The sequence below is a fragment of the Electrona antarctica genome (assembly GCF_951216825.1).
Source record: "Electrona antarctica genome assembly, chromosome: 17".
Lineage (NCBI taxonomy): Eukaryota > Metazoa > Chordata > Actinopteri > Myctophiformes > Myctophidae > Electrona > Electrona antarctica.
The window spans coordinates 29,616,647-29,640,340 of NC_136798.1; the positions used below are offsets into that span (position 1 = coordinate 29,616,647).

General features: G+C 43.8%; 1 protein-coding gene across 1 annotated transcript in view; it reads left to right on the forward strand.

The window, feature by feature from the left end:
- galnt14 (UDP-N-acetyl-alpha-D-galactosamine:polypeptide N-acetylgalactosaminyltransferase 14 (GalNAc-T14)) overlaps window positions 1-23,694 on the forward strand; it is a 146,787-nt gene that overhangs the window by 87,754 nt on the left and 35,339 nt on the right. Inside the window, exons 5-8 of the mRNA XM_079526229.1 lie at window positions 1,668-1,733; window positions 5,489-5,610; window positions 9,658-9,745; window positions 17,167-17,251. Coding sequence (XP_079382355.1) covers window positions 1,668-1,733; window positions 5,489-5,610; window positions 9,658-9,745; window positions 17,167-17,251 — 361 coding nt within the window. The remainder of the gene's footprint in view (window positions 1-1,667; window positions 1,734-5,488; window positions 5,611-9,657; window positions 9,746-17,166; window positions 17,252-23,694) is intronic.

Genomic DNA, 23,694 nt, shown 5'->3' on the forward strand with positions numbered 1-23,694 from the left:
AGTCGCGCGCGCACCCGTGCGCACAATATAGTGCGTGCTCAACGCTGCTTTTGGTGGATTTCCAGCCTAAGACCCTTAAGCCCCCTTCCCGACACCACTGCTTACTGCCATCGCTGGCTTGCAGTGTAACCAATGCCTCCAAATCTGTCTAAAGCTCAGCTCTGAAAGATAATACAAGGGATACGCCTATACACATTGAACTGATGCTGCTAACAAGAGTCACAAGCTAACACACCGTTTCTCAATGAATGGTCCGGAGCCCACCAGGGGTCCAAAAATAGACACTTACGGAGTGTCCTCTGAGTATAACATTATTCTGCTTTGGGATCTGCACTGTTCAGTGTTAATTTAACTCAGAGTGTACACATGTGTACACTCTCCATGTGGCCCTCCTGGTGGTCCCCGGGCCTGGAGAAACTGTGATTATTCACATGCAACTAACATTCCACATCATGAGAAACACAAACGTTCAGTTCAGTATTTAGAAGAAACACAAACGTTCAGTTCATTATTTATAAGGCGCTTTTAGAATCGGCCTTAGTCCTAAATGGCTTAAAGTTCTCATATGGCCTAGATATTTGAAAGCGCGAGGCAGTATCAAACAGGTAAGGGATGAGATGAGGTGTATTTATGCTGTGGGGAATGTTACGTGATTGGCTGTGAGACTGTAGGACGCAGGTGAACTCGATAAGGAGATAGGGAAGCTGAGTGATCAGGTTGAGCAGTGGGCGTTCTCCACTCCTGAATCTGCGTTGAACACAACTTAATTTAGTGTATTTTATCCCACTGAATAAACCCTTTTGACAGGTTAAACACAGCTGAATGTAATAATGTTCTTCGGTTGTTGTGTTTTAAAAGAAATATTACACTCGAGGGTGTACTTCACACTGCCTCTAAAGTCATGCGGTCAGGAATGAGGTGCTCGCGCCGACTTCCATAAGCATCACTCAAGTGCCATTAATGACGGTAAACCACACCCTCGAGTGCAATATTTGCAATTACACAACGGTTACAATGAAATAAAACATAATCAAAATGTATTCATGTTGTGGTGCAATTAACTTTTGAACAAAAACATTTTGCTAATGCAACACAAAACTGCATTGTCAGCTCAATGTTGTTGTAACTAAACAGGTTTTTTTCATGGGTAGATTTCGGTACTATTTCTGCAAACTTCACATGCATTTTATAAATGGCTATTGTCACAATTTTTTTGAATGAAGGACAAACAAAACTGACACAGCAAAGTTATTTATGTATGAAATATTGACAGAGAGAGACTCAAACGAAGAACATTTTCTGTACATCATTTTATTGTAAAGCCTTGTCTTGTTTTTATTATAGTTAACTAAAATGTGTATTTTCCATTTTATAGTTAGCTACTAGTTTAGTTAACTATAATATCCCTGATTCTCAATGAATGGGGTATTATCCATCAAAATGACCTATTGTACCAAACCTATTTAATTGTCACATGATCATATGATGTGTTCTTCTTTTGTGTGTGTGTGTGTGTGTGTGTGTGTGTGTGTGTGTGTGTGTGTGTGTGTGTGTGTGTGTGTGTGTGTGTGTGTGTGTGTGTGTGTGTGTGTGTGTGTGTGTGTGTGTGTGTGTGTGTGTGTGTGTGTGTGTGTGTGTGTGTGTGTGTGTGTGTGTGTGTGTGGTAGAAAAGGACTGCCAGCTGCTCACCTCGCTGCCAAAAGTCACATGTCTCCGTAACAACCAGAGAGAAGGTACTGTAACGGTGTGTGTGTGTGTGTGTGTGTTGATTCATCTGGAAGATTTGATTATCACATTCACATCTCTCTCAATCTCTCTGACACACGCACGCACACACACGCACGCACGCACGCTCTGGAATGCTAGAGCGATGTAAGCAGGGTGATGAGCCGAACAATCAAGATGTTGTTTAGATTTTTGACATGCTTTACCTTGGATTCTAATCCCAGATTCCTATTCTAATCAAAACAAGCTTGTTTTTTCACGGCCGATCACGGTCAAAATGTATGTTTCGGGTGACTTTAAAAAAACGCGATAGATTTAACATAGGCGGTTTTCATTTCCGGTACACCTTGAATAAAACACGGGCGAATGAATGAATGAATTAATACATGGCAGTCAATGAGTTAACCCATTTACCGCTATCATTTATTCATCTCTCGATCGCGTACTGCCAGGGTTTTATCGCACGTAACACTTACTTTGAAGAGCCAAATATCGGTAATTCCATGTTCCTGACAAACTGATGTGTGTGGTGTCTTCACCGGTTGTTGTTCTCTCGGTCGATGGTGGATAAAGCCGACCGAGAGTATGACAGCGCCTGCTACAGGCCATTGAAAACGCATGTCTGGCCCAGAAACTGCCCCCGCAATGTCGTTTCTGAGATACACAGCTTTTAATTCAGGGCTTAGAATGGAAGTGGATGCACGCACATCTTCAAAATGGCCGCGACAGTGTGTGTGTTGTTGTCCCAGAATATTGTTTGCGGTAGCAACAAATGCTAACCATCGAAACCGATCAAACGGCGATTAAATAATTAGAACTCGAGAAAGCTGTGTTTGGCGGAGCAATTAGAAAGAGTAGGTTCTCGTGTTCCATGTGTTCGGCGGCCAAAAGGTAATAAGTATAATCGGGAAGATAATTGTCTCCACCAGGCCGAAGGCATGGGGAGAGAGTATGTTTTGCACTCCGTCCGTCCGTGTGTCCGTCCGTGTGTCCGTCCGTGTGTCCGTCTGTGAACAGCTAATCTCTGGCACCGTTGGCTTGATCGCAGCCATACTCTGCACACACACTCCCTGAATGCCAGAGCTGAACCTCTGCCCCAAAGTTTTCACATTGGCCTGTTATAGCGCCACCAGGAGGCCGCTTTGTGCAAAACAAATGTTTTGACAGTACACCTACAGATTTTGTCCAAACATTACGCAAATTGGTACACAGTCTCTCTGGAGCCATTCAACGAAACGGGTCTTTCAGATTTTTCAGACTCCATCCTGATTGGCTAAGATTGGCTTCCAAAGTTCGCAGTAGTGCTCCGTTTCAAACAAAATGCTGCAAATCATGAACACATGGTGTGATTTCCGTGAAATGTTGCACGCACATTCCCACTAGGTCGAGGAAGAAATGCCACTTGAATATTTTCAACTCAGCCTCATGGTGGCGCTATAACTGGCCGATTTGTGTTTTTACCTATAACTGCACCGATCTGTGTAAAACCATGTATGCACACTCCCTAGAGGCCAAGGAAAAACCTTTGCCTGGAATTTTTCACATCTGCTCTTTATAGCGCCACCAGGAGGCCGACATATGTAAAACACATTTTCTAATATTACTCCCGCAATATTTCACGCAAATCGGTACATATGCTCTCCATAGTCATGTGATCATGTGATTTGTTTGATTTCTCATAATTATCCATCCTGATTGGCTACGATTGGCTTCTAAAGTTTTCAGGAGTAGCCCGTTTTGTACCCGTTTTGTACAAATTGCCACAACTCCGCAACGCAGCGTCCGATTGCGGTGAAACTGTGCATGCCTATTCCCACTACTTGGCTGAGGAAGAAATGCCACTTGACAGTTTTCAAATCAGCCTCATGGTGGCGCTACAACAGGCCAAGTCGCGTCACACACACACACACACACACACACACACACACACACACACACACACACACACACACACAGTCACAGTCACACACACACACACACACACACACACACACACACACACACACACACACACACACACAAACAAATAAACATGTTTATATTACTCCTAAACATTTTGCCAAACATCACACACAATCCTATCCTCCTGGTGGAGACCTGTGCCCAGAAGGGCACTTTTTCTAGTTACCTATCATGATGTGGGACACCTGGTGGCACCTGAGGGGGCACAACTATCCTCACTCTAATACAGTGGTTCCCAAGCATTTTAACCCGAGCCGCAATAGAGAAAGAATACACAAAAAAGGGAGATATTTACTCGTGAATATGGGTCCCCGACCACTGTTTGGGAAACAGTGAGTCTTGCACTCATCACACACTAACTCACACACTAACTCACACACACACACACACACACACACACACACACACACACACACACACACACACACACACACACACACACACACACACACACAGGGTTCATGAGTTCAGATGGGTAATAGGTAATGGCTCGAGGCCTCTGGATTGATTATCTTTTTAATGTGACTACAAACAGCAGGCTGTTAAGAGCCTGTGATCTGATACACACTCATTAACACGCACACGCGCGCACACACACGCACGCACACACAGCTGTGAGTGTGTGGTCTCAAGAGGAAGTTTAGTGTTATCGATGCAGAGCTTTTGGAACGTTCTCCCCTGCTCAAAGTCAGCCTGCCCTGCTGTGTGTGTGTGTGTGTGTGTGTGTGTGTGTGTGTGTGTGTGTGTGTGTGTGTGTGTGTGTGTGTGTGTGTGTGTGTGTGTGTGTGTGTGTGTGTGTGTGTGTGTGTGTGTGTGTGTGTGTGTGTGTGTGTGTGTGTGTGTGTGTGTGTGTGTGTGTGTGTGTGTGTGTGTGTGTGTGTGTGTGTGTGTGTGTGTGTGTGTACCCATCCATCCAGAAAATAAAGCCTTATTGAGGATGAAATGGGATTTTTAATTGGCTGAACGGTGCTCTTACAATGTCACCGCCATACACACACACACACACTCATACCTACACGCACGCACGCACGCACGCACGCACGCACGCACGCACGCACGCACGCACGCACGCACGCACGCACGCACACAGACACACAGACACACACACAGACACAGTGACACACACCCCTCTCCCTGGAGTGTGACGGCTGCGTTAAAAGGCTGTGTCCATGTCTGACAAAGGCTCTAAGAGCTCTGCATTGATTTCTCCTTCACTGACCGAGAGAGAGAGAGTGAGGGCGGGGGAGAGGGGGGGGGGGGTGGAGTGATGGAAAGATAGTGGAGAGAGGGAGGAGGGCAAGAGAAGGACAGACAGACGGATGGACGGACGGACGGACGGACGGACGGACGGACGGACGGACGGACGGACGGATGGATGGATGGCTTCATAAATGAATGGATGGATGCATCAGTTTAATGGCAGATCTCAAACTGCCATGACATGCTTTGTTACACTGTAAATCAGCCATGTGCTGGTCAGCTGGCTGAGTGCTTTCCTCCTGCATTAGAGGTGCCATGGCATTAGTCCCATGCACGCTCCATTATTACAAAGTACAACAGGCTATTGGTCCGACAGCGTGCGTGCGTGCGTGCGTGTGTGTGTGCGTGCGTGCGTGCGTGCGTGCGTGCGTGCGCGTGTGACCGTGCGTGTGTGTGTGTGGGGGGGTTCTGTCTGTCTGTCTGTCTGTCTCTCTCAATTCAATTCTCGCTGTTTGTCTCTCTCTCTCTCTCTCTCTCTCTCTCTCTCTCTCTCTCTCTCTCTCTCTCTCTCTCTCTCTCTCTCTCTCTCTCTCTCTCTCAGGTCTGATCAGGTCTAGGGTCAGAGGAGCGGATGCCTCCAGAGCAGCGGTGCTGACCTTCCTGGACAGTCACTGTGAGGTCAACAAGGACTGGCTGCCTCCGCTGCTGCACAGGATCAAACAGGTACATACTGTACACTGACTGGATCACACTGTATGTACGGTCCTATGTGTAGCTTTATAGGCCCCATATGTCCTCACAGAGATAGAATGATCAAACAGGTACACTGGATCACACTGTATGTACGGGAATGTGTATAGCTTTATAGGCCCCATATGTCCTCACAGAGATAGAATATGATCAAACGGGTGTGCTGTGTGAGTGTATGTAGATTGTAGTCCTATTCCTACCTTTCTGTAGGCTCCACATATCCTCACAGGGATAGAAGAAAGGTATTGGCAATCATAGGGAATGAGCACTGGAAATGACAACTGTCACCATAAAACAAAAATATTCACCCTACAAATGTACAACAAAATAATAATAATAATAATAATATATATATATATATATATATATATATATATTTATTTTTTTAAGAGATAGAGGCTGTGTGTGTGTGTGTGTGTGTGTGTGTGTGTGTGTGTGTGTGTGTGTGTGTGTGTGTGCGTGGGATTTGAATATGAATAACTACAGTATAGCAAGGTCACTTGCTATTGCTATTGAATATTGTAGCACTTACTACTCTTGAGTAAAGTGTGTGTGTGTGTGTGTGTGTGTGTGTGTGTGTGTGTGTGTGTGTGTGTGTGTGTGTGTGTGTGTGTGTGTGTGTGTGTGTGTGTGTGTGTGTGTGTGCGCACGCGCGCGCATGTTTGTTTGATTACTAGTGTCCAGGGTGAAATACGGAGCCTTGGGTGAAAACAGCAGTAGCTGTGATTGCCTCTCATGGAGAAATAAGTGCTGCTCTCTCTCTCTCCATAATAAGTACTGCTCTCTCTCCCTCCATCATCCTCTCCTGTCCTCTCCTTATCTACAATGTCCTCTTCCCTCGTCTCACCTCGACGTTTTATATGTCTTCATTTTCACTCACACTTTTCTTTATGCTTTTCCCTCCATTTCCCCAACATACAACATTATATATTTCAATACTTGTGCATACTTGTGCATAATGAGTATACTTTCTACTTTGTACTTAAGTAAAGTATATTGTGATGCCATATACTTTTGTACTTTTATTTATTGTATTTTACTCAAGTTACATTTTGAATATGGAAATTCTACTTATGTAACAGAGTAAATCTACATTGCAGTATTGATACTTTACTGAGTACGTTTTCCACCATTCCATCCAAGATTCCTCCTCCTCCTTCACTTTTCTCCTCAGTCTTTCCTTTTCTTTCACCCCGTGTCTCTTCACATCTCCACTTTCATTTTTCACGCTGCAGCTTTTGTTAAATGCAATAAACCGTTGAGTTTTAGAAAATCCTTCCCCACGAGTTTGAATTTGATTTAGACCGCCGTTTGAGCTTGTGCTCAGTTTAGCATTCGACACTGGCTGTGCAATTCATTCTTCTTTCATCAGGAATGCTTAACCCATTGATACCTGAGGCTGAATCTGGGAACGCCTTCTAGGGCCTGACCTAAGGTTTCTGAAAACCTTCAAATTTTGATTCATTATTTTTTTAAATAGTTATGTTTTTTCAAAAATAGCAGACCTACAAGTTCATAGCGCGCCACTCGGTGGCGCGCTATGAGCTTGTAGATCTGCTATTTTTCAATAGCTAAATTATAACAATAGCTGATGAGACACAGAGAGAGTGCCGGCATCAAGGGTAGAACAACGTATAGGTTGCACCAGGCATCAATGGGTTAAGGACAATGCCAGTGTGGCCTTGCATGTATAGCCCACATTACTGCAGACCATTTTCCAAATCGTTCAAGACGGCAAGGTCGAAACATTTTACTGCTGTGTTGAATGAATAAAGTTTTTGGAGCATCAAACATTAGTTTGTTGGAAGTGCGCCATTAAAAAGTGGAAATGTGAGTACTACATTATTTGAAAGCTTCCCTTTTTAGACTTTTTTTTATTCCTACTTTTGATTTTGGGTCTGGCACTCCACCGAGAAAACCCATTGTTGATGCACAACCTCTTCTCCTTATTTAATCATATTTATGCATTTATACATTTTAAAAGATCCAAATGGCAACGTTAGTTAATGAGTATATCTCCACTGACCGTTCATTAATTAACAGATATCGGTGCACTCTATGATTCTCTGAGCATTGTTCCGAACGCAGCCTTTGTTGTGAAGCAGAGTGAGCCGACATGCACAGTAGCAGCACTCTGACCTGAGTGGATGGCAGCCTTAATTAATTAGTATCATTAGTAACACCTGTGTTTACCCTATTATTTCCTATCAAAATGGCTGCTGTGAAAAGGGGCCATTAGTTTCACTACAACAGGCGGCAGCAAAGAAAACAGGATGAATAGAGATATGACAAAGCAGAGAGTGTGACTCGTGACTTTGTTCTGTCCCTTTAATTTAGCATAGCTGTTATGGGTTGCTTATCTATCTATTGATTCTGCTGTGGTGAAAACTCATTATAAATGGCTCTGGATGAGAGCGACAGCTAAATGGCTAAAAAGTAAAATGTCAGCACCGATTGCCTTGATTATGGTGGTGATGTCCCAACGTAATTTTATATACCAGCAATCAATAGGTAAAACACACACACGCACGCATGCATGCACGCGAGCGAGCGCGTGCGTGCGCGCGTGCGTGCGTGCGTGTGTGCGTGCGTGCATGTGCGCACATGCACGTGCACATGTGTGGATGTCTCTGTGTACAAGAACAGGGAGCCATCCTTCACTGTCTATGGTCTCATTATATAGTCATATATTCATATTTAAATGTATGAGTTATTGATCGAGGTAAAGAACCAGCCGTACAACTCTGTACAACTCTAAACTCCTGAGGGGCAAACATACATACATACAGTACATACATACAGTGCACACATGTACACTACATAGGCCTACTGTACAGTACACATATTTACAGACATTTTACTAGAGTCCCTTGAGTTGCAGAAACTCGTTTTCAAGGGGGTCCCCTCATGCATACAGTTGGGTGCCACCGATATTGTCCCTTATCATTTGACCCATTTAGGCCTGACCTCAAAATTAAAAAAAAATCCATCTAAATTCTCATAAATATTTTCACGATTTTTCAAAAATAGCAGACCTACAAGCTCGTAGCGCGCCACTCGGTGGCGCGCTATGAGCTTGTAGATCTGCTATTTTTCAATAGCTAAATTATAACGTAATGTTTAAAACACCAAAAGGGGTTCCCGCCCAAAATGGGTTAACTGTCCTTTTGCGCAGATCACGCAAACCTCAGCAAAAAGAAAAGGACAATATCGATGGCCTCCAACTGTACGTACGTATACGCACTCCGGGAGTGTACAAATGGAACCAAATGGACCCTCCATTTGTACACTCTCAGAATTACAGACCCGCAACTCCTCAACAACGACCCCAGGGAGTCCCTGGACCCCACTTTGAGAAGCACTCCTTATTGCTTTGCCGTTTGCATCTGCACTCGTGCGTCTTTAGAGAGATAATAGAATGCTTCCATGTGACACTTGTTTCTTGGACTATTAGCTAGTGTATACTGTAGAAGAGTATGTTGAACTGTTATCATTCAATAACAATTCATTATGTTTTGGAAAGATGTCTTGTGCCTCGTTCTGGGCATAATGTAACGCCGCTGAGTGTAGCTTTAACAACTGCAGTTGTCAGCTATTATGTATGCACTCACAGAGAGATAGAGGGGGGGGGGGGGGGGGGGGGGGTGAGAGAAAAGGGAAAGTGAAACTCACCATACTGTAAATGCACTGTTTGCATGACTGAAGTTGGATGACTAGAACTTAATGTAGTGGACGTAATAACTCTGGAATGGAATCCACCTCAGGACACACACACACACACACACGCACACACACACACACACACACACACACACACACACACACACACACACACACACACACACAAACACACACACACACACACACGCACACACACACATGCACGGACGCACACAGGCTAACATCATCATACTCCCACAAACAGACTGTTTTAATATTTGTGTGTGTGTGTGTGTCTATGTGTGCGTGTGCGTGTGCGTGTGCGTGCGTGCGTGCGTGCGTGCGTGCGTTACACTCCAGGACCCTAAGTGTGTGGTGAGTCCAGTGATTGACATCATCAACATGGACACGTTTGCCTACGTGGCTGCCTCCTCTGACCTGCGTGGAGGTACGGACCCCACACCACCCCACCCACCAACCCCCTCCCCTCCCTGTCCTTTCAATCAGTCCGTCTGATCAGCTCTCTCTGTTTGTCTGCCTTTAACCACCTTGTTCTGGTTTCCATTGTGGTCTATATATGTATTCAATTGATCATTAGACATGGGATGCATAGTAAGTGTTAATCTCTCTCTCTCTCTCCCTCCCTCCACTCTTCCTCTCCTCCTATCCTCACTTGTACTTCTTAACTCCTGCTCCTTGTTCCTAACTCTCCCCTCCTCCTTTCCCTCTCTATTTTTTTCCAAAGTGTCTATTTCTCCATCCCTTCTCCTCTGTGTGTTCTTGTCTCCCTCCATCCTTCCTCTCTCTCTCTCCATCACTCTGTCTGACTCCAATCTTGTTTTCTTGGTAACAACGATCAACTAATCAATGCTGATAATAGTCCTGTCTATGTTTCTTTCCCACGCACGCACGCACGCACGCACGCACGCACGCACGCACGCACGCACGCACGCACGCACGCACGCACGCACGCACGCACGCACGCACGCACGCACGCACACACACACACACACACACACACACACACACACACACACACACACAAGGAGCGAGGGATCAATACTGTCAGTGACCCTCAAAAGGACATTTTAATTATTGATGTTCCTATTGGTCCGAACATGAAAAAGATCACTTGGAGACAGAGCATCATCGATCCATGCACGCACACGCACGTGCACAAAACTCAGGCCCAGATTGGCAGGGAAATGCATGCACATGCACGCCTGCAGACACTCATGCACACATGCACACAAACACCCTACCGATGGGGGTTGGGAGTGCTGTGGCAGCAAATATTGGAACTGCTGGACTGGACTGCTTCATCAGCACACACACACACACACACACACACACACACACACACACACACACACACACACACACACACACACACACACACACACACACACCCACACCAAAAGTAGACCATCTAACACCTGTTTTTATAATTTAAATTGTATTCACAATATTTATCTGTGGAACTGAGTCAAACTACATTGAATGCCTCGACTACAGTGTTGTTAGGGTGCAGGGTACCCAGTTCAATTTAATATGATTATTTTGGGGTCCCCACCTGAAAAGGTTGAGGACCATAATGCTCTACGGTCTACACAGTACAATAAAAAGAGCAAATAATAATTGTGACCTTTTTCATCCCACGGGAAAAAATCTGATTTCATCTTCACCCAGCTGATGGCCTCCCAGGCAGTGGCCTGGAATGGAAGTCACTAAAGAGCAGTGGTTCTCAACCTGTGGGTCGGGAGCCCCCAGCAATCAACAAACTACTATAAAAACTGGTCAAACATTGGCCAAATTGTCAAATAATATAAGAGGCAAAAAAAATAAATAGCTGACCTACAAGCATATTTTCACAATATATATCTGTGGAACCGACTCAACCGAGTCAAACAAAATGCACAGTTCCATGTGCTTGTCAGGGTGGGGGGGATTATTACAGGTTGTGGCCTGTAAATGTTGAGAACCACTGTTATAGAGGCCTGAGTTACAGTATAGGGTTTAAGTGGTTAAATACTTGCACAATACTTCCCTTCCCCATTTGTTCATTTGCCTTAATCGCTATTCACTTATTCAGTACAGAGTTTGTGTTGCCTGTTCGTTGTCTCAGTTACAACTAAACCAAAGTACACCTTGCCTTTTTAGGGATTTGTATCCAAACTCCATAACCTACTCCTAATATAATGTACTCATTCAGGATAGTTACAGTTTATTTGTAGAGATGGGTATATTATTGTGGATACAGGATCTGACACATGGCTTTCTTCTGTCTCGTGAGTGAGGCAGAGCTCTTAAGCTAGGCACTTTCTGTCATTTTAGACATTGTTAATAAAATAAAATAGAATTTGGGTTGGATGTACTAGATCTGGCATTACTGGATGAATAAGTCACCTACCTACATTATCCATTTTTAAAGGAGTCACATTTTGATCAAGAAATAGTGTTTATTGTTTAACATTATTACTTATTTTTAAGTGAGGTTATTTGACCTATCACAGTACAGATTAGTGATACAGGTTTGTGGTAATAATGACTAAATAGCAGAAGATTATAGATTCATAACTGGCGAAGAGAGAAATCTTTTTTCTACAGAGGCTCTATTAATATATGAATGCCCTATTGTATTTACAATGGAGACACACTGAGATTGATTTCACCAGTAAACACATGAATATATTTGAATGTACATTTTTATTTGTACAAGTCAGTGGATTGAATCAGACAACAGAGATTCATTCGGGACAGACTCTACGAGATGCACAAACAGAAGCAAAAGTATAGGAACATGAAATGTCAGCCCATTTAGTTCCATGGTTTGTAAACCCACAGTGTTCACCTGATGCATTGTTGGGCTCTCCTCTGTTCCAAAAGGTGTATCTAACTTTGCAGCCATCAGACCACATCCATTCACCCTCCTTGTGAATGTCACTGAGTCCAATCCAGGTGAACTGCTCTTTAGGGTCAAAGTTCTTGATCAGGGTTCGGACAAAGTTGTGCTCATCCACGCTGTGGATGGACACCAGGTTGGCATCTTCAGACAAGCAGTTCAGCTCTGCGTCGGCCCAGCTGAAGTCTGTGGCGATGTACTTGTAGCAGCGGCCGTTGAATCTGTTCCAGAAATCTGGACAGGTTCCACGCTGCAGCGTAACCTCAGCCAGTGTTGATTTCGCCAACTAAAAATATGACGGAAAATGTTAGTCGACTAAGTACCTTATTTCAATGATGAAAACTAAGACTAAATATACTCACAAATTTGTCAACAAATAAAAACTAGACTAAAATGTTAGGGAGGGACTAGTGGAGAAAAGGTGTTTGGTTGCACTTGGGTGTTGCACTATGATATATATCTGATCTACAAGCTTGTAGATCGGATATTTTCAGCATGCAACCAAGTGTAAAATCAACCATTATGATGCCACCAAAGCCCGCCAAAACACATTTTAGTCAACTAAATCAACTGTAGATTTAGTCGACTAACACTAAAACATTTCGGATGACTAAAATGTGACTAAAACTAAATTACATTTTACTCAAAAGACTATGACTAAAACTAAAATCAAAATCTGCTGCCAACATCAACACTGACCTCAGCCAATGGATTGGTGTGCACGGTGCCTAGCACCAGGCCCAGCCAGCACAGGAGATGAGGAATCATGACCATGTCAGCCCGAGGTTGTCTCTCTGTCAGTGTGTATAGAGCTTCGATTGGGGACTTCTTGACGAGTCTCTGTTGCTGACTGTGTGTATCTGGCAGACGTTACGTTAGTCTTTTTATCTGCTCCACGAAGGCCGTATGCACAGCTGACATAAAATGATTGGTCAAAATGCATTATCTAATATCTACCTACCAGCTGTCTATTCACATACTCATTTGACCCACACTTTATCTCTCTCTCTCTCTCTCTCTCTCTCTCTCTCTCTCTCTCTCTCTCTCTCTCTCTCTCTCTCTCTCTCTATTGCTCTCCCTCTTTTTCTCACACACACACACACACACACACACACACACACACACACACACACACACACACACACACACACACACACACATGCACCATGCATGCACGCAAGTGCGTGTGTTACTCTTCAGGAGTGTGTGGTGAATCCATTGACCGAGGTCAACATAAATGCTTATACAGTATGTGTTATGGCTATTATCTTAAATAGTATACAAAAGACATTAATTCAAGTTAAAAGGTTAAATATTATTACAATAAAATGAGATAAATAAATACAGTACTATAAGGTCATTTATTGGTCAGCAAGTAAGATTGAGAAAACTCAATATATGTGTACAGAACAGGGGCCCTATTTTTGTCAGTGCTAAGCTCCTTATCCCTATAAAGTTATTGTCTCCACCAGGCCGAAGGCATGGGGAGAGAGTATGTTTTGCACTCCGTCCGTGTGTGTGTGTGTGTGTCCTTCCGTCCGTCTGTTACCAGCTAATCTCCGGCACCGTTAACCCGGTCGATGCCAAACTTTGCACACACACTCCCTGGATGCCAACGATGAACCTCTGCCCCACATTTTCCAGAACGGCCTGTTATAGCGCCACCATGAGGCAGCTTTTCACATTTTTGACCTAAAACTGCACCGATCTGCGTGAAACGTTGCATGCACACTCCCTAGAGGCCAAGGACAAACCTTTGACCTGCATTTTCCGCATCTGCCTTTTATAGCGCCACCAGGAGGCCGACTTTTGTAAAACACATTTTTTATATTACTCCTCCAGATTCTGTCCAAAAATCTCACAAATCGTTACACAGTATCTCTATGGTCATGTGCTCAAGTCGGATCTGTCCGATATTTCATATTCCATCCTAATTGGCTATAATTGGCTTTCACAGTTTGCAAGATTGCCCCGTTTTGAACAAAAGCCTCAAATCATGAACGCAGCATGCAATTTACGTGAAATCTTTCACACATTTTCTTACTAGGCTGAGGAATATATCCCACCCTTTTCACATTGGCCTGTTATAGCGCCACCAACAGGTTGATTTGTGTTCCTCAACAAAATTAAGAAAACTGTTGCAAAAAACAAACATGTTTATACTACTCCTAAACATTTTGCCAAACATCTCACACAGTCCTATCCTCCTGGTGGAGACCTGTGCCCAGAAGGGCACTTTTTCTAGTTTTATTTATTTTTTTACTATTTTGAAAAACATGAACATTGCTATTTGAATAGTTCAAATAGCTGATCTACAAGCTCACAACGTGTCGATGTGGATTGGCTAGTTGAACAATGTTAATGTTTTTCAAAATAGTAAAAAGTTTTAGAAAAGAAAACTTTAAAAAGAAGTTTAGGGATAAGGGGTTTAGCACTGACGAAAAGAGGGCCCATAATTTCTACAACATCTGTACAAATGGAGCTTGTATGGAAAACATAATATAATATAAAATAAAACAATAATAATAAAATAAAATATATGAAAGTAGGGCGTTCATTTACGAAAAAACTAAAAGTTTGAATATGGAGATGAGAGGTTTCTGCCTGACAGTGTAAACTGTAAAGTGTGATGTGACAATAGAGCTTATCCTGATTATGTGTCTCAGTGGTGGACTCTAAAAACCTTACTCGCTTCAACGGTTTCTCCCGGTGACATCATCTGTAGCAATTTCAAAGAAGATTTCAAACTATTTTTATTTATTTTTGTATTAAAGCTTCTATTACAGTGTGCTATAACTTTCCAGGAAGAGAAAGGCTGTAGTTTGTATTACCTTGGAATCCACAATGATTATATCATTAGTGAGGTTTCTATATATTTTCTTTATATATATGTATATATATAGAATTATAGCCAATCTCCAGTTTTTGAGTGGTGTAAACCACTCCTACGACTGGCTTTGTTAGTTTACGTGTCTGTCTGTCTGTCTGTCTGTGCTCAAAAAATTAGCATGGTTGCTACGGTCACCCAGTTCACCCGGGTGTGATCTCATTACGTCAGACATTACGTCAGACCACAGCTGATCAGGCTATATAAGACCTTACACCACTCAGTTCACACAGGTGTGATTTTTGTAATTAATTATGGTAATTACTCAATTCCTGGCGAAGCGGTGACTCGTATCACTCGGCATACTTGGCCAGCGGGTGCCCCTAGAGTGAGGTGTACAGCCCACCTCTGAGACACTGAGCCGGTAAACAGAAATGGTGCCACTGTATGGCATTAGACAGGACCAGTTATATCAAGATATGGTTGGAAATGGGAGACGTGCGTAAATCCAGGTTACAGTAGGCTGTGTGGTCTGTCTGTGAAGTGTCCAGCTGAATACATACATGTCCTCTTGGATATCTAGTATGCTGGTTGTTAATTAACCTATCACCTGCGGTGTTCACATATTCATGCGAAGAGTTTTTTAGCTCCCTGTCAAAACAACTCTTTGTGGATTTGAAAACAAAGTTACCAGCAACCTTTAGGTCTGCATATTCAAGTTTTCTTCAAATTCATATACATAATCGTAACTTAAGGATATATAAAATCACTCAGCCACTGTGTTCCTGTACATTCCTATACTTATTTATTTATGTGTTTATTATTTATTTATCAGATTCTAATGTAATTCTGGAAACAAAACCTTTTATTGTAGCCTTTAAATGTATCACTGTATTTTACTTACGTTTACAGCACACTAAATGTTCATACACGACCTAAAAGATAAGCATACAGAATAGATATGCTGTACTTCTGTATCACTACTGTAGCTATAGATTCCCAGTTTAGGTTTAGCTTGGCAACAAGGGGCTAATTGCACATTAATTGATTAGCCTACATTAAACTGAAAATATCCCTTGTATGGATTAAATTAAGAGCACTGATTTGTCTGGTCTGCTTTGATCTAGTTTACTGGTTCATGAGAATGTTGAAGCAACGTGGGTCTCAGTTCAATTTGTGAACTGCGGAGGAGAGATGCTTGACCGTTGATCTCATTACAGTCTGTTGATGACTTTATGATCCCAGTAGAGAAATTGTGTTTGGACAGACTTAAATAAATCAGGTTATAGAGATACTAGACTGGAAAAAAATCCCTGAATTTTAGTACACATGCATAATATCTGCGCTCATACAAGTTACCCACAGAGTGTCAATGCATGCCCTCAGGTAGGCCTACTTCTGCACTCACAGTTCAACCACAGTTAAAGACTTGCTCACACACATGTACGGACACACGCACGCGCAAACGCACGCACAAATGCACGCACAGACGCGCGTGCACGCATGCACGCACGCAGAGAGGGATTCAGTCCAATGTACTGCAGATAAACTCCAAAAAAACGCCAGTACAAAGTGCAAAAACAAGATACACTTTTACAACACTCATTCTGACTACTATTTGGATTTTTTATTTTTTTCTCTATTAAAACGTTACATTGGTGTGACGTAACGTTGTCTGTCGGGTGGAAACCTCATCATAATTATGTCCAAAACTGTTACTTTTTCAGGATTCTAATTCAAGAATAGCAAAAGTAGCTACATTAGATGCTTTTGTGTGACGCTGTATAGTAGGCGTAGTAGGGCGTTCATTTTCACGATAAAAAACACAAATTTGAATTTGGAGATAAGAGTTTCTTCCCGACAGCAAAGGGATGTCTTTCCCATATATTGAATTGAGTCGTGGGTGGGTGGGTGGGTGTGTGTGTGTGTGTGTGTGTGTGTGTGTGTGTGTGTGTGTGTGTGTGTGTGTGTGTGCGGGCCTTCACACTTTAGATAGTCATGAGTAATGAATTCCCTAAGCTTCTCAACACCATAGTGACCCAGGGTCAAGTGTGCCATGGGTCAACCATCATATATCAACTGCATCTAATCTCTCTCTCTCTCTCTCTCTCTCTCTCTCTCTCTCTCTCTCTCTCTCCAGGTTTTGACTGGAGTCTTCATTTTAAGTGGGAACAGTTGTCTCCAGAGCAGCGTGCTCGTCGAGCTGACCCTACTGAACCAATCAGGTAAACACACGCACGCATGCACGCACGCACGCACGCACATTCAACCACAATCTTATTAAAACAGATGATCACATACAGTACACAAAAATTAATGCATATACAAATGTGTGTGCACACATAATATTTCCCTCTCATGCACAGACATACTCACATGTGCACACCCACACACATACAGTACACACGCACGCACGCACGAACACACGCACGCACGCACGAACACACACACACACACACACACACACACACACACACAAACACACACACACACACACACACACACACACACACACAAACATGCCGTTACTTGCAGGAGCAGGCAGGGCAATTGGCAATAACCAAAGAGGATTTGATGACGCATGTCCAACCCACCAGGGTTTCACCCTGCACCGTGCGGGTGTGCCTGAATTAATAGGCTTATTTGTGGAATCATCAGAGTAAGATGGAGACCATGAGAGTGTGGTTATCTACCAGTCTGCTAGTGTTACAGATTTCCTCTGTTGCTTACAGCAGGGGTTCCCAAACCTTACCATGCCAAGGACCCCCACATAGCCATGGTCTCCAGCTGTTGGCCCCCGTATTCCCGTGTGGCGTACACGTGATCTTAGAAAATCTTCTATTTTTGTGATTGAAAATTGTGACATGCAAAAGTTGAGGCATCGGTTCCCCCCAACCCCCCCAGCAAATACAATCCTCACTACATTTCTTGAATTATCTTGCAAAAGAGAAATTGCATTTATAATCATTCCCATTAATGCACCTCATAACCTATTACCGGAAAATGTACATTTATGTCAGTGAGTGAACATGTGCAATTCAGAAGTATTTTTGTCATTTTTTACAAACAAGATAAGCAAAATGCTTATTTACTTGTTAATATAACATGTTTTAACGGTACTGCGTGTGGGAGATTGTAGTGGTTTCACACTTATGCTTTTGCTGTAATTTGTTGACAGAACTTGTTATTATTATGCAGAAAAGAAAAAGACGCAAAGCACAAAGGAGCAAAAGTACAAAATTAGAAATGTAAACATAGCAAAGAGCCCATAGGCATACTGTACATGCAGCGCTGCATGTATGGGGAATTACACTGCAGTCTGTCTATTTCTACACCTCCATAAACCTGACACAATTATTACATCATCGCAATTATTTAACACAATCTGTGCCAACACGAGATAATCTCGTGTTGAAAAAAAATCCGACAGGTCCGTCTTAATGACTTGGCTATAGAGATAATGTGTACCGATTTGCACGATGTGTGGACAAAATATCTAGGAGTAATAGCAAAAATCGGCGCTATAACAGGCCAATGTGAAGTTTCACGGCAATTGAACCCTGTATTCATGATTGAGACATTTTGTTCAAAAAGGACCACTCCTTAGCCAATCAGGATGGAATATGAAAAATCTGACAAGTCCGTCTTGATCACGTGACTATAGAGATAATGTGTATCGATTTGCGCAATATTTGGACAACATCTGTTTTGCGATTTGTTTCGCAAAAATCGGCCAAGTCACCCTATAAAAGGCTGATTTGAAAATTGCAGGCCAGAGTTTTGCTTGGCCTCTAGTAGAAACAGTAAATGAGTTAATCCTTCCAGATGGTTCTTCTCTTTGTTCCCGGATTATGGGAACAAAGATGGCCCTCTTAAATGTTTACAGTGGAAACATAAAAATGGTGTCTGTCCAGAACACCTAACGACTTGAACACCAACATCCCTATTCTGGGGGAACATTAGCCTCCCCCTGGGCTATTTGTGGCGAAGATATTTGCTGTTGTAGACCGAGAAAGGGTCGCCCGGTCCACTTTTCCCAATCTAGACCAGAGGGTCTAGACTTGGCAAAACTGTGGAGATGCATGTGTGCCTTCAGGTGAGCCGAGCGAGTGTAGCTCCTGTCACACTGTTGACACTTGTAAGGTTTTTCTCCAGTGTGCTGCCGCTGGTGGGCCGTCAGGTGAGCCAACGCACGGAAACTGTTGTCACACTCTTTACAGTGAAACGGTCTGGCTCCCGTGTGGAGCCGCAGGTGCGTGTTCATGTTACTCGACTGACTGAAACTCTTGTCGCACTGATTACAGCGGAATTTCTTTTCTCCAGTGTGGACGAGCTTGTGTTTCGTCAGGGAGTCGAACCGACTGAAAGCCTTGTCGCACTGTTGGCAGTGGAACAGTTTTTCTCCCGTGTGGATACGCTCATGTCTGTTCAGGTCACCTAGCTGGAGGAAACTCTTGTCGCAATTTTTGCACTTGTAAGGTTTTCCTCCGCTGTGGACATACTGCTGCGTCTTCAGTTTGCCCAACTTAATGAAATTCTTGTCGCGATTTATACAGGTGAGGGGTTTCCCTTTCACACAAATCATTACTACTTCTGGTCGAGCCGAAGTCTGCGCAGACTGTTGACGACTGCAAGCACTTGGTGCATCAGTGTCTCCTGCTTGCGTCTGGACGGTTACAGAGCTGGAGACTTGCTCACAGGCTGCCGAGGGGATCTGTCCATTCTCTGCCGGGATGCCTGACTGAATAGCTCCGTCAGTCTGTCCTAGTGAGGTCGGATGCGAGGCTGTAACAGGGTTGTAGTAATGCGGTGCTTGCGGGCCGGTAGCCGAGTGGAAGCCAGGTTGGAGCTGGCTGGTCGCGGGGTGGTAGCCAGGTGTTAGAGGGGTGGTAGCAGGGTAGAGAGGTTTGAGAGAGCCATTTGTGGGGTCATATAGGTATTGGGATGGTGGCGGGTTGGTCCTGCGGTATTGCATTGCTGGTGGATGTGTAGTGAGGTATTGGCTTGGTGGCGGGTTGGTTGTGAGTTCGAGATGACTGTCTGCCATGAACACAGAAGGAATTTCATGGACCTCACTTTCTGCTAAGCGGTCCTCTGGCACTTGCTGCTCATCAATTCTGGATTGTTGTCCGAGGTCTGTGTAACTACCAGACGGGTGACTAGCACACTCCACATCTTCCTTATCGTCAAGCGGCTGGTAGGAGTCTCCGAAAACCTTCAGGTCTTCAAAGACGACCTCCGTTTCCCCTGAAGAACACATTTTAATCGGCTTTCAAGCGTTATGTTTCGTCTTGTTCGCCACCCTCTTTTCAATCTTACTGTGTACTGATTTGCTCTGAGGTTGCTGTACAAGATTAAATCTCACTGTGTATTAATTCGCTCTGTGGTTGCTGTACAAGACTAATCCAAAACCCCAGGTGCCGGCATTAGATTGATCTCTGACTTCAGATCCTCCTGTTACACTATGCTTCTTGTTTTAAATATCCATACATCTAGCTGGCTTTAAATAGCATTGCCTTATGACATCATAGGTCTTCTATCTCATTATTGCCAAATATGGACATCGCCCCACGATCACATCTCAGTCGGATCTGTGGCATTGGACAACCGGATCTCTGTATAAGTCCTTGTCCCTTTTTGGCCATATATGGAGATCGCTGATGCCATCAGTATATGGCCATTTATGGGCATGCACCCTTTTGCGCCCAATTGAGCTGATTGTTTACGGCTGATGCCATGACAACACACTCCATATTTGGGCGTAGCTGCATCGGGAACTCCTTATATGGTTAGAGGTCTGCCCGCAGGCCGTCCCATTTTAATATAGAATGGATATTTCTGTTTCTGTCTGTCTGTGTCCCTTTTATGCCCATATATGGAGTTCATGCCAAACCCAAATATGAAGTCCAAGCCAGACTATGGGTATCAGTGCTATGATGTCATGTTGATAACATCAGGGTACTCCATGGGGATTTGCAGATGTATCTATAGATGTTGGACAACCGCCTGTGACTTGACACATCTCAGGTTCTCAGAATATTTATATTGTTGTCTATGCTATTTTGAACACTTTCAACATAGCGTCCCTAGTCATTTAGGTCAAAATATTTTCAACAATGTCAAAATAAATAGGCAAAATAAAATAAAACCAGGCCAGGTAGTAGAATATGCACTGTACAAATATCTAGGAGTAACAGCAACAAATTCTGTTTAGCAAAAATCAGCCTCCTGGTGGCACTATAACAGTCCAATGTGAGGTTTCACGGCAATATAACGCTGTATTCATGATTTGAGGCATTTTGTTCAAAATGGACCACTCCTGCAAACTTTAGATGCCAACCTTAGCCAATCAGGATGGAATATGAAAAATCACACCCGTGTGATGTGAGGGGCACTCTTATGATCGTACATCATCATATATCAACTCATTCGGGTAGGGATGGATCTCGATAACCGATTCCCGAAAGAATCAGATAACAAGCTTATTGAGTACCCGTTATAAATAAGCTTTGGGCTTATCAAGCCTGTTATCGAGCATAGCAGCCCATCACGTAATGTTTAAACAATCAAGACAAGAGCCAATCTCAAGAAATAAATCTAATCATCCATGCTGGCACAAACATGTCAATCTAAAAGTGTATTGATACCTGCCAACCAGTGCTGTCCGGGTAAACAAAATTATGCTTTTAAAGAAACTGTACATTAACCAGTTAACAGTTTCTTTAATATTATTTTATTGGCAAAAAAGGTCAATTGCCTTCCGTCTGTTAGAAAAGTACTGTATAAGATACTGGTTCTGTTAAGCCTGATCGATAAGGTGCTCGTTATCATAAAGATTAACAAGCTCCATCCCTACATTCCAGTCACTCTGAATTTGTGGCCTCACCTTCGTCTTCAATGTTTGTCTTACGCAGTGTTTGTGTTTACACAAACACTCCATTCATTGTCAATAGCATTTCATGTTTGTGTAGGACCAAGTTTGTGTTTGCACACACACTAAAAGCTAGACATAGGAGGGGCTACCGCCCAAATCTGACAAGTCCGTCTTGATCACGTGACTATAGAGATAATGTGTATCATAATAATTGCGCAATGTTTGACAACATCTGTATTGCAATTTGTGTTGCAAAAATCGTCACCCTATAAAAGGCTGATTTGAAATTTGCAGGCGAGAGTTTTGCTTGGCCTCTAGTAGAAACAGTAAATCCTTCCAGATGGTTCTTCTCTTTGTTCCCGGATGGCCCTCTTAAATGTTTACAGTGGAAACATTAAACTGGTGTCTGTCCAGAACACCTAACCACTTGAACACCAACATCCCTATTCTGGGGGAACATTAGCCTCAAATAGCAGTGGGCTATTAAATGGGCTATTTGTGGCGAAGATATTTGGTGCTGTAGACCGAAATAAGGTCGCCCGGTGAAGTTCTGCCAAGTCTAGACCGGGGTCTAAGTGGTTAACTGGCTGTGTGGAGACGCATGTGTGCCTTCAGGTGAGCCGAGCGAGTGTAGCTCCTGTCACACTGTTGACACTTGTAAGGTTTTTCTCCAGTGTGCTGCCGCTGGTGACTCTTCAGGTGAGCCAACACACTGAAACTCTTGTCACACTCTTTACAGTGAAACGGTCTGGCTCCCGTGTGGAGCCGCAGGTGCGTGTTCAGGTTACTCGACTGACTGAAACTCTTCTCGCACTGATTACAGTGGAATTTCTTTTCTCCAGTGTGGACGAGCTGGTGTTTCGTCAGAGAGTCAAACCGACTGAAAGCCTTGTCACACTGTTGGCAGTGGAACAGTTTTTCTCCCGTGTGGATACGCTCATGTCTGTTCAGGTCACCTAGCTGGAGGAAAGTCTTGTCGCAATGTTTGCACTTGTAAGGGTTTTCTCCGCTGTGGACATTCTTCAGGTTGTCCGATTTAATGAAATTCTTGTCGCAATGTATACAGGTGTGGGGTTTCCTTTTCACGCGAGTCTTCACTACTCCTGGTCGAGCTGAAGTCTGTGCAGACTGTTGACGACTGCAAGCACTTGGTGCATCAGTGTCTCCTGCTTGCGTCTGGACGGTTACAGAGCTGGAGACTTGCTCACAGGCTGCCGAGGGGATCTGTCCATTCTCTGCTGGGATCTGTCCATTGTCTGTAGCTTCCTCTTTGTCCTTTGTCTCGTCTTCTCCTCCCTCGTATGGACTGAAGTGAGTCCCAGCAAGATGTTCGGAGTGTCCATGGTACAACACTTGTAGACCTTCATCGGGAATGCCTGACTGAAAGGCTCCGTCATTCTCTCCCAGTGAGGTCGGTTGCGAGGCCGTAGCAGGGTGGTAGTAATGCGGTGGTAGCGGGGTGGTAGCCGGGTGGTAGCCAGGCTGTAGCGGACTGGTAGCTGGGAGGAAGCCAGGTTGGAGCTGGGTGTTCGCGGGGTAGTAACCAGGTTGTAGCTGGGTGGCCGCAGGGTGGTAGCCAGGTTGTAGAGGGGTGGTAGCAGGGTGGTAGAGGAAGAGAGGTTGGAGAGAGCCGGTCCTGGGGTCATATAGATTGAAGTATTGGTTTGGTGGTAGTGGGTTGGTGGTGAGGTATTGGTTTGGTGGTAATGTGTTGGTCGTGAGGTATTGGTTTGGTGGTAGTGGGTTGGTCGTGAGGTATTGGTCTGGTGGTAGTGGGTTGGTCGTGAGGTATTG